Here is a 12,361-nt window from a genome sequence, read left to right as displayed (position 1 = left end):
ATTGTGAATGACGAACTAATTTAATTTTATTTTTTCATTTCAACTTCAATAACTCAGGTTCTAATTTTTTTATGAATTTGTTGCAGTGATCAGAACATGACATCTAGTGGTACTTTAGGTGAAACTAAAAAGAAGAAAGAAAGAAGAAAAGAAAAAGATTCCATTATTGAAACTAGTGATGAAGAGACAAATAACAGGAATGGTGAGTTTTTAAAATATATCTAATATTATATATACTGTATATTTTGTAAATAACGATGGATGACTAAATAATTTTTGTTACGAAAATGTACATATTTTGTATAATTTATTATTTGTTATTAAACAATCTTTTGATAATGTGCAATCTATTATATATTATTATATACAAACCAGTTTTATGGTATTATTGTATAAAATATCTCTAGCTAACTGCGATATAAAAACATTGTAGGGGGAAAATTCGAGAATGAAGATTTAGAAAGTATTGAAACATCTAAAATATTTAAAACAGGTATGTACATCTGTTAAAAGATTTGAAACAGATATGTACATCCGTGTATGAGATATATACCTCTACTTAATATAGTTTTCAAAGCTTTCATTCGAATCATGCTATATAACAAAGGTTTTCTCAAAAAGTTTGGAAAGTAAAAATGAAAAAAATCAAGAAAAATATGATATTTTTTTGTAGAAAACCATAAAAGATTATGAAAGTCATAATATGTTATTTTGGGTTAATCTTTAACTGCGAATAACTTTTAAAGCGGAAAATTATTTCAGACTTTTTTTGTGGGCCGTTTAATTTCCTACAAAAATATCTATTTCCATTTTTCTATACAATAATTCGTTGAAATACATTAAAATTCCAAAAAGAAAAATTCCCCTTTAATTTAAATGGAAAATATTGATATTAAAAGCTCAAACTTTACCAGAATTTTTTTTCGTCATCTTGAACGATATTTTCGTAGAAGCTAAAATTTTTTTTTTATCCACTTTATGCCTTTTTATGTCCTGGTTTAATTAATCTAATTTCGTAATGTTGCAACTGTATTTATTTCATTTATAATTTTATAATACATGATGGTCGGAATCACCTGTTCGTAAAATGATTACAAAATTGTGTTTAATCTATTAATCAATCAACGTATGATGTTTATTTTAATTGAAATTATTACATATTTACGTACACCATTTTAGTGGAAACGAACTGCGGCAATGCATACACTTATATAATCAAAAAATTTGTTTAATTGAATGATTTCACCCTGTATGTATATATCAATATAATAAGTTACCATATACATTAAATATATTTTAAATATTTTCTTATTAAAAACAAATTAATAAATTATTTCAAGCCAAGATAATTTCAAGGATGTACTACTTTTAAAGTAAGGAAGATATGTTTTGAAACTATTCAACATTTATGAGTCATTCCATATAAAATCGTCTGAAAATAAAAAACACTTTTTAGATTTTGGTGTAACTTTGAAAAACTCTTGTTTGATTTTTAAAAGTGCGTATTTCCGCCTATTCAAATAAACACTTTTAAAAATCGATATTTTCATACTTCAAATTTTTTTCTTAGAAGATATCGGTACGATCAAGACAGAATTCACAGTAGAAAAGATAGTAGCTAAAGTGTAAATGCAGATAATTGGATCGGACGATCTCTTTGAATAATAACAGCGTGATGAAAATTAGTGTTTTTTAGTCATTTTTCGTGAATTCAATCGACTCTAGCGTCTCAACTGTTGAGAATTAAAAACTCATGCTTCGCGCGAATTAAGTATACATATAGAGAAATATCGGCCACAAGTTGACTTAACAGACCACTCTTCATAAAAAAAACTTTGCTTAAAGTTTTGAAATTTTAAAAAAATCCCAATTTTCAACTTATGAAACGAACGTGTCGATTGCGAGATTACTCACAAGATCTACTGTTGTTACCTTCAACTTACCTACGACTACATCACTTGTTTTGTTATTTTCAAAACTACTAGTAATTTAGAAAAAAATTTGGTTGATATTTGCTGTACAAAAACGGCTCGTACACGAAAATTTGAAATTATATCTATCGTTAGTAGCTATGCACTCTTTTCAAGCAAGAAAAGCTTCAATATATTGCATTTCAATTTTCATTAAATTACTTTTATTTCTATAAAAGTCTCAAAACTCGTCTTCTTCGTGTAAACAATACTACTCAGCCTGCTGGTGAATCCACCACTGCTCCCAATTTGAAAGATTCATGGTTATTAGTGACGTTTAATAAGTCTTCAGGTTAAATTGAAAAATATACTTGCATTTCTGCATTTAAAAACAGGATATTTAGCTGATGGGATTATTTTGTAGTGTATAGGCTTCAATATAACAAAGGCCACAATGGAAATTTATCTTGGATAATCTTCTATCGACCAATTTCTTCTGTTTTTAGATTCTAAGTGTGGATGTAATATTTATTAGCACACTTTTTTCCAATTACACCATATATCGTGCACTTTGATAACCAACTAACATAAAACTTATTAATTTCTGACCCAATTTCACATTTAATTATTTATTATATTAATAATTTGTTAATACGGAAGCACAGATAGGACCTTTGTCTCTATTTAAACTAGTTTTACATCTGACAATTTCAATAATTTTAGATGTATCCAACAATATATTGAGATCGGATAACAGTGATGGTCAAATAATTACTTTCAGTACATTCTTCCTTTCCAATCCTTTCAAATACTCTATGTGCAGCTTCGAGGAATGCTTGAGATCGTTGTCATCCTGGAAGACAAATTTTCTGTCGATCAGGCGTTGTACAGAACGTACTACATTCCTCCAAAACATCCCCAAATCATCACAGAGCCCCTGCCGTGTTTTACAGTCGGTACACATAGATCTAACATCCGTTCTTCCGTTGACTTGCGCAAAACCTCAAACTTTCATTCATCACTCCATAAAACTCTCTCCCATTCTTCACGCTTCCAATTTTTGTTTTTTAGCCCACTGCAACCTCTTAATTTTATTTTGACGTCTTGAAAAAGATTTCTTCACTGCCACCCTTCCAAAAAGAACAACTTTTCTCAATTTTTTTTCTCAATACGTTTATCTTCAGCGGTTGAAGGTTTTAGAAGCCACACTGAACGTCTTCTATCACCAAAGCTTCTGGTGGATGCATATTTTTTCACGTTAGTACGTCGAGGTAGTTTTAATTCGGCAGAAATGGTACAGGTACTTTTGCCTAGACGATGAAGACTTGCGATTAGTTCACGGGTTTCAAAGTCTGAATTTTTGAAAACGAGAACAATTTCGCACAGCTAACTGGAATTAAACTAGTCATTAATACCTAAGAAATGATTCACAGTTGAAAAATAATGAAAAAATCATCCGGTACCTACTTGCAAATTTTAATTCACTCACCGCGCTCGTATAACAAATAACAGACACTGTTATTTTTCGTTTCTAAGACACCAATTCGACCATCCCTTGACAATATGAAAGAGAAATTTGTTAAAGTGTTTGAAATTTAATGAATGTATTATGAGGTGGGTAAAAACTTCTGACCGGCAGTGTAGTACATTAGAGGATACAGGACTTTTCCTGTGGGACTCCTGCAGATTATCCATAACAAAATGTTTGACTTTGAAAAACTTTGAAAGAGCAACTTGTAGTGGAAAACGTGACATACTTGAAACATTTATCTGTATAATAAATTTTTATATTGTTTAACTAAAATGCGTGGATTATTTTAGCCTTTATAAGTTTTGTCAATATTATATATGTGATTTGTATCACTATTCCTACCTAATCAAATGACCGTGTTTGAATTATCAATATCCTACATTGAACGTAAGTGATTCGCCCTTAAACTTTACGACTTTCCGCCCTTTTCCTTTTTTTTATTATTTAGTTTCTGAGAAGAATCTGTAGTCTCTCTTACCTACGTACGATTTATTCATTTTTTTAATAGTTTCTCTCGTAAGACTCAATGCCAAAACTATAAAGTCTAGTTAGTCTAGACCAGTTCCATGCATAAACAAAATATTGCGTTATCATAGCAAAGAACAATAACTTAGTAGAAGTGTCAGTGTAAAGTTTGACGTCAAAAATGTAAACCAGAGTTACACAATAAATTAAAAGAAAAAACCTTTTCCACTTTTCAGCAGAAAAATTTCTCATATTTTTCAAATAATTAATCATAATTAAAACAACTGGTAAATACTATAATAATATTTATTTATATTTATGTATTTTGATATGTCTGTTTCGTTTGATTATATGTACAATTATTTTTCTGAATTAACTGCTTCAACGTCAATGGCGCTGCAACTGCTGTCGGTATTTTCCACATTTTCCGGTACCATTTCATTGTTTTTATTATTATTATCTGCCATTTCTTCAGCGTGACACAGTTTTCTATGTTTGTGAACGAAATAGTAGCTTGGAAATTTACTTCCACAAGTTTTACAAGGATAATATTGAACGTTCATGTCCAATAATTTTACCTCTCTCTTAGATTCTTTCGGGATAGCTTTTGGTTCTATACTTATCGGATTAAGGTGTCGCCTAGCGTGTTTTTGATAACAGTACTGCGATTTAAACGTGTGATTACAATAAACGCAAGTGAAAACTTCATTATTTTGGTTTTCGGCTTCTTCATCCAAACTATCTCTTATATTTTCATTCATCACTTTATTGAGAACTTCGTTCTGGTTTACTTCTGCTCGTTCATAGTTGTCCCCAGTCGGAATCATTCCATAATTTTTATTAATAACCCTGTGAAACTTTACAGGACCGTCACAACAAGCTATATCTATAATAACTTTTTCATTAGAAGTTCCTTGACGTTTCTTGTGTTTATGCTTATCTGATGATGCTCTTTTCGGCGGAGAAAGTGGTTTAAGTTCCATGTCATTTACTATATCTTCACTTTTCGAAGTTGATGCCTTCTGCTCTATTACTTGCTCCTTTGAATTAACCTCTTTGAAAGGCGTATCTTCGGATTTATGTAAAGCACTATACATAGGAGGGTATATCTCTTGACTAGGTAAAGCAGCTTTTCTACTGGGTATTGGTTTAATTATATTTGTTCGCATCTCTGGTGGTTGAGATTGTAACAAAAACGATCTACATATTTCCAATGCCCTCGGCATATGAAGAATATGCGTAGCTAGAAGAATATTGTAAATATTCCCTATATTCAAGTCCAAATATCCTGTATACATAAAAGTCAATAGAGAGGAAAATTCGTCAACGTTTACGTTTGGGACCAGCAATGGCGAAGAGCCTAGAAATAAATGAAAAAATATTGGGGAATAATAATTTTTTCGACTGAATCATTGTATTTCAATTTTCCAAAGTAATTTTTTAATATCCATATTTTCGTTATACATATTATTCTGTTTGATATTAATTTTTAACAATACAATACAACTCGTGATCGTGGTTGTCATGAATATTATACAACTCGTGACGGAAGATTATGCAGCTCGAGATTTTAATTATGAAATTAAAAACAAAAATGAAATTTACAGTGTATTTCACCCAACCTAACCTTGACACTTTTGTTAATTCCCAATTTTTAATATTTAGAATAATTAATTGCAAGCATCTTGTTTCCTCGCTGATTAAGCTTAAAATCTACTACTAATGCCTTTTTTAACTTATCACAAATACCCACACCAAGTTATCTGTTTGAAGAATGGAGCAACGAATTTATTATTTTAATTTGAAAAGGGTGAATTAGGTACTAAATTCCAGGTAATACTATTAATGAATCCTTCACGAGTTATATTATGTATTGGGACTACCTTTTCGTTTACCTGAAATATCCCCGTCACGAATTGGCGCATCCTTAACTCAACGGATTAAAAATCGTCACGAGTTGTATTGTAATACACCCTCTTTTATAACATAATTTTTATTGCTTTCCTTGCTACCAGCTTGAAATATTATTAGAAATAATTTCTGACTAGTTTATCTTCACCATCTCTAATATTGAAATAGTCACGGGCTCAATATTGAACCTTGTGGATGACCGGTAATATTTAATTACATTTCTAGTATCCAAAACTGTGAAGCTATTGTGTTGAAATTTAATTAAAAATTGATGTTTATTTCACAATTAATAAAATTGAAAATTTCACTTTGAATTTATTATAAACCGATATTATTTCATTCCAAAAATAACTTGATCGTTAAAGTAATAACGAAATTGCTTTTATATTATAATTTCCATTGAACAATAATACCTAATTATACATATATATATATATATATAAATATTGAACTTGAACAAATTATATATATGCGTTTACGATTATCGAGGATATTTTTTAATGAATTTGTTAACCTAATTTTTATAATATTATATCATTCAATAAATTGCTCATTTGGTAACTTTTTATAATTTTTTGTTTAAAGGGACAGAAGAGTAACATTTCTGCGCATGTCGATATTTAATTGTCATTTGTCAGCTAATTGTGTATTTCGAGGTCGTGTCAAAGACATTTTAATATTATTTTTCACTTCTAAATCATTGGAAATTAGACTTTTTCTTGGAATTCGGCGTGAATTGGACAGTCAAATACCAAAAAAGCATATCCGACATTTTATACTTTTTGTGTTCGCGACCAAAACCATTTGCAATGTCAAAGATTATCTAAGTTTATCTCTTTGACTCGTATCGATCAGGAAGACCATTAGACAGCGGCACGCTAAGAGCAGAAGTGGAAATAAATCCATGAGGAAAATTCTAACCTTAACCAACTATCCAAAAACAGTTGTAGCACATTAGAAAAATAATAAAAGCAAGTGTTTGGCTTCCACATAATTTGCCGGACGAGAACAAAGTCAACCGTTTCATCTTATGCAACATATACCTTTTTAGCAACATACAGAGCCGTTTTTTCATCACTGCAGACGAAAAATGAATCCAATGGCATTGGCTCTCTCTTAATGAATCATATTAAAGTACCGCGAAGTCAGATACCCAAATACGAAGTCCCAAAAGGGTATTTGGTGAAGTTGCTCATTTTGAAGTGCTAAAACCTGGACAAACTGTTAATGCTGTAACATATTGCTTCACACCATTATACAGAGCAGTTTTTGATCACTAGGGTCGAAAAATGAGATTAAAACCGTTGGCTTTCTCCAAATGAATAATCACAAAGTACTACGAAGCCATATTTACATCGGAAAAAAGTGTTTGGTGAAGTTGTTCATTTTGAATCGCCGAAACCTGGATAAAATTTAGCAAAGTTTTGTTAGTGGTTACAATTTTATTTGTTTGAATTCAATTTAAGAAAGATAATTACTTTCCTATCCCCATTGCACAAATTAGTGAACTTTTATTTTCTGAGATGCAATGACAATATAATTGATAGTTGTTATGATTTTTATACCAAGAATTTTCTAAAAAATATATTAAAACTTAGTTTCATATATTTTATCAATAATTTTTCCCAATTTATTATTTATTTTCTCTATGAAATAATTTAAAAATTAAATTCTCACCATGTTGATTGGCTATAGCAGCTTTGAAAAAACCACTGTGGGTTGCCAGAACTACTTTATGAGCAGAAAATTGAGTTAAATTCGGTCCAACTTGCAAGGAAACATCAGGGATTCCCGGTAGATTTGCTGATGTTGATAAATTGAGAGGGGTAGCAGCAGGCATGGTTGTATGGAACGTTGGGATACCTCCGCACGGTCCCAGCGACAACCAAGTTCGATAGAACGAGTACATACTTCCAATTAATTAAACTGAAAGAAAAAATAAGTTTTTCATTTTATCAATTTATTTGATTTTACCCAGCAAAGTGAAATACTTTTAATTGAGATGCACATATCAATACCAATAATACCAAATATGGCATTAAATAATATTTCGGAGGTTTATAGTATATATATATATGCCTGATGCCGATTCAAACATCTGATATATTACAAAGTGGCATATTCAAATTTTCATAAAGGTGGGACAAGTTTTTACAAAATGTTTTTTCGAAAATAACTGTTAATCGTACAAATACAAAATGACTGAAGAGTTAGTGAAACAGTGGCGACAATCGAGAACTCGAATCGCGAGCAGTGAATATAAATTAGTTATGCAAAGTGTGCAAAGCTGAAATTAAATCTGATCTCTCAAAGTAGGGAAAATCAAGGCCAAAACGTCAGTTATAAATGTGGCGACCACGCCGAGTACCCACGTATTTAAAAATACATAATACAGGTATACATTCATTCACGACATTTCTCATCCTTAGACCGTTTCTCTGACAACTTCCTCAATAAAACAATAACCATTTGATCCCGGGAATTCCAGTTACCTTTCTTTAATGTCCTAATTGTATGCAATTAACTTATTTCTCTCCGATATACCTGGTACCCGTTTTAGGAAAACTAACATACCTACAGTCCTGTACCTTCCTTTATCTTCAATATTGTTTTATGTTTTTCTATACCCGACTTACACGAACCCATGCGAGATATTTTGAACCGAAGAGAAGTTCACTTTTTCTCGTGGCAACAATGCGATCACTCCTCGAACCCTTAGATCTCATCGGAGCTACGCTGCTCCTAGAGATTAGACACGCGCGACTTGGTTTAATTTTACGTTTTACGTATAAGTATATTGATTTGTTGGTATATTTATATATATGGTAAGTTTAAGTAATCGAACTTTGATTATTTTGTTTTCACCATCCTCGACCCTAATACTATCGCCCATACAAACATACAGGAGAATCTAATAAAAGCGTGTTATGAAAACACAACTTGATCTTGCATGCGTGATCTTGATCTCGGTTTTGGGTCTTGCGCTATCATACATAGTCTTGATCAAAATTTGAAATTTCAAATGACGTTCATATATTTCACGGTATAGATTTATGCTGCCGAATTCTATGCAACAAACGACTAGTTGTGTGCTTGTCGAACAAGGTTTTTGATATTAATGTTTATGTACTTAATCACCTTTTATTTCTGTGCATCAATCAAGGAACGAAATACTACAAAATCATTGATCCCCCGTAAGCCTTTCATCACTTTATCTTCATCTTGTGAGTATTAATTGCTAAAGAACAAGATCAAGACCAGTCCTGCTCATTACTAACTAAATAATTGCAATGGTATATCTTGACTTAGGTCTCTTTTCAGGGAAAATCAGTTTAAAATAACAGGGAAAAAGAAAAGTGACCTAAAATCAAGATAAATCATTACAAAAAAAAATTATTGCAATCAAACATAGACGTCAAATCGTCGTATTTTTTGGTTGTTTATTTATCTTGTGATCCTGTTATCTATTACGATCATTTAATCTTTCGTTATTGACGTTTATTGTAAGAAGTTTTTCGTGTGCAAGCCTCTTAACAATTTACTAACACCAAAATTGTGATTAGCTTAGGTACTTTCGTATACGCTTTTTGGAAATTACATGCTTCAATCCAACAATTTCATTTTACGAGTATAATAGTTGAGGAATTTTTCAATAAATTCAATGATAATTCGAGCAAACAATTAAGTTGTTGTCTATGCACATTACTAATATCAAATTACAGTTAGACCTACTACTATTCCCCATATTCTCCCAAGCAAACGAGTAGAGGTAAAAAATTTACTAGGACGTCAACGAGTGCTTCCTTTTTTATCCAATATGCGTTTCTATTCTTTTCGTATTTTGATCATGCAAAGGAAATTGGAACATTTTTATCTGATTCTTCTAAAACCATTTAAATTGTTTTGAATTATTGTGAACGAATCGAAAAACAAGGGAATTGATAATCGTGCGTAGTGGTGCAGGATCGTTTTGACGTTAGTCCTTTAAGATGTTTTGCCATTTTCGTACCAAGATTATAGAAATAATTTCGTATGAAAACTACTAAACAGATTATACGATATTTACTGACGCTTCCAAATCATCAGATTGTATATTATATGCAAGTACTAGTTTGTAACATCACATCACAAATGGATAAAGTGCAAGTCACAAAACAATTTGAAAGTAATGAAATCTTTGGCTTCAATCAATATCAAATCGATCATATTATCATAAGAAAGAATATCGAGCTTATGACTGGTTCACAGCAATTTATTTGGTTACGAAGATATAAATCTTGATCTTAAACATTTATCAATTGATTTTTAACAATATGAAGCCACGAGAAAGAAGTACATTTCAATGAATATAATGGAAGTTGAAACATTAACATAGAAAATATAATTGATCATTTAAGGCAGGGATTTACGGATTAGGTTCCGCGGAAACTAGGGGCTTCTTACAATAGATATAATGGTTTCCCCAAAATTATCATAGATTTTGAATCATCTACGGATCTTCTAAGTTGAATGAGTTGTGGGTTAAGTGTGAATACCCTTAACATTGCTTCATATTCGTCACAACGTATCCTTGCGAAACAGACTTAGATCCTTTTTCTTGATGTTTATGTTAGACTCAAAGGCCGAAAACGGTCAGTGGCCGTTTAAAATAGCCACAACGCGTTCTGTGCGCCTTGTGGCTGTTCTGATATAGCCAGAACCGGAATGAAATTATTTTAAATTTAGAAGACGTCAGCTCACGTAATATAATGCTGCTTATTAATAATCATATTGTAACAAAATAATACAACTAGTTGAATAAATGTTTAATGACAACGTTTTTATGTATGTTTTATATCCATATAGTCAATAGTTAATATAACTAACCTAGCCTAACTGCGTCAAACATGAAGTTAAATGCAATTCAAACGCCACAACAATTCCTCATGCAAAAACAAATAGGTGGATATGCAGCAAAGATTGATTTTATTAATTTACTTTTTTACATTAAAACGACTGTTAATAATTTATAATATATGAAACATATAAAAATATTGTCATTAAACATTTATTCAAATAATGAATGTTGTATTATAAATCAATAATAATATCTAAAAATCGCAAATAGTAAAATAAAAAACAATAGGGTAGTACTTTGGACTAGTTACTATCTTTCTTTGGCTAATTATTTTCAAATCTAATTCTGGACGTGTTTAATGGGGTTGATTATGTCTTAAGTTTATAAATCACAGCCAAAGAAAATATATTTCTTTGGCTGTGATATTTATAAACTATAATATACTATGAAACTTACACCGTTCTCAGTACATTTGGAAGCAAATAATTTTGAAATTAAGTTTGAAAACTCAAGAAAAAAGCGGTGGGTAAACAAGACAGTAAAATTAAAAGACTGTAAACAGTTTAAAAATAATAATTGTTGAAACTATTAAAGTGAAATTATATGAAAATAAGTGGCAATAAAGCGAATGATATTTTTATGGTAAAATAAAAATGAAATATAATTAAATAACCATAACAGGTTTTAATGGAACGTTTACTGAATACAACATTCATAATGACATAAAGACATAATCTATTGATATATAAGAACAATGAAGCATTTCTTGTAAACCATTGAATCAATAATCAAAATAAATAAATTCAATATATTTTTAATATTATGATATTTGCGACACTCAAAAAATTACTAAACAAATAAATTTGTATTATAACATGAATCGAATCAGCAGCAGTTATATTTTGATTTTAAGGAATGTCTAACAAAATGACTCTAGATTGCTCAATATTATGAATTGAAAGAACTTTTTAGTTCCATCCTCGTATAAATAAACCAAAGAAAATTGATTGTTTATAATATAATGGAAAGTATATGAAAAAACACAAATATTAAAATCACTTACATATTCAACAAAAAACGATAAAATCCATTTATTGTAATTTATTTCACCAAAGAAAAAACTTTTTAGTTGAATAAATTTTTCGAGATCGCGCCACAATCTAAAGTTGCTATCATACTGACAGACATCTTGATGATATGTCAGAACTTTATAGCCATAATTCAAATATTACAGCCCATCTGTAAAGCGTTCGTCGTAGTGGTGGGGGGGCGGGTTCTCACCATTTCAAAGGCTATACGGTGGCCGTTTGAATTCTTTGGTTTCCGCGCATTCCTGGATGGATATATAATGGAGAACGATTGTGAGGGTTAAATTGATAATTACTATTGGAAACGCTCTACGAACCGTTTTTCACGTGTGGATGATGCTCGCGCGAGTTTGATAAAGAGGGATTGAAAAATCGGGATTAGTTGTCAGCATTAGTAAATATAATTGATTTTTTTCGAATGATCTTTTGAAAAAATTTTGCATTGCTTATATTGTTAGAAAATGTAGTTTAATCAAATTTTAAAACAGGAAGAATACTTCATATTCGAATTTTTACTAGATTATAGTAAAACTACCTTCAAAAATTTCGAATATAATTAGACACTGAACCGTCCTAGTGATGAAAGGGTGCGTTTTAGGGAAAAAGTGATCTGTATGAG

The 12,361-nt window shown here is 30.7% G+C and overlaps 2 protein-coding genes across 3 annotated transcripts in view; one reads left to right on the top strand and one right to left on the bottom strand.

The window, feature by feature from the left end:
* LOC130898412 (uncharacterized) overlaps nucleotides 1–12,361 on the top strand; it is a 179,947-nt gene that overhangs the window by 142,397 nt on the left and 25,189 nt on the right. For both annotated transcript variants that reach the window (XM_057807699.1, XM_057807700.1), the window contains one exon: nucleotides 87–202. In XM_057807699.1, coding sequence (XP_057663682.1) covers nucleotides 87–202 — 116 coding nt within the window. The remainder of the gene's footprint in view (nucleotides 1–86; nucleotides 203–12,361) is intronic.
* On the bottom strand, nucleotides 4,230–11,836 carry LOC130898418 (telomere zinc finger-associated protein). The gene is made up of 3 exons (XM_057807707.1): nucleotides 11,718–11,836; nucleotides 7,495–7,743; nucleotides 4,230–5,266 (listed from the first exon to the last, which is right to left on the bottom strand). Exons 2-3 carry the CDS (start codon nucleotides 7,724–7,726, stop codon nucleotides 4,266–4,268), a joined length of 1,233 nt encoding a protein of 410 aa, XP_057663690.1. The 5' UTR covers nucleotides 7,727–7,743; nucleotides 11,718–11,836; the 3' UTR covers nucleotides 4,230–4,265.

Source organism: Diorhabda carinulata, chromosome 10, assembly GCF_026250575.1.
Source record: "Diorhabda carinulata isolate Delta chromosome 10, icDioCari1.1, whole genome shotgun sequence".
NCBI lineage: Eukaryota > Metazoa > Arthropoda > Insecta > Coleoptera > Chrysomelidae > Diorhabda > Diorhabda carinulata.
Note: the sequence above shows the minus strand (reverse complement) of the source record. Positions and strands in the feature narration are given on the sequence as shown.

Bases quoted from the DNA above. Each gene is read 5' to 3' on its own strand.
- LOC130898418 (XM_057807707.1), bottom strand. From the start codon at position 7,726: ATGTACTCGTTCTATCGAACTTGGTTGTCGCTGGGACCGTGCGGAGGT. The intron at 5,267-7,494 runs GTGAGAATTTAA...ATTTATTTCTAG, and splicing joins TGCTATAGCCAATCAACATG to GCTCTTCGCCATTGCTGGTC.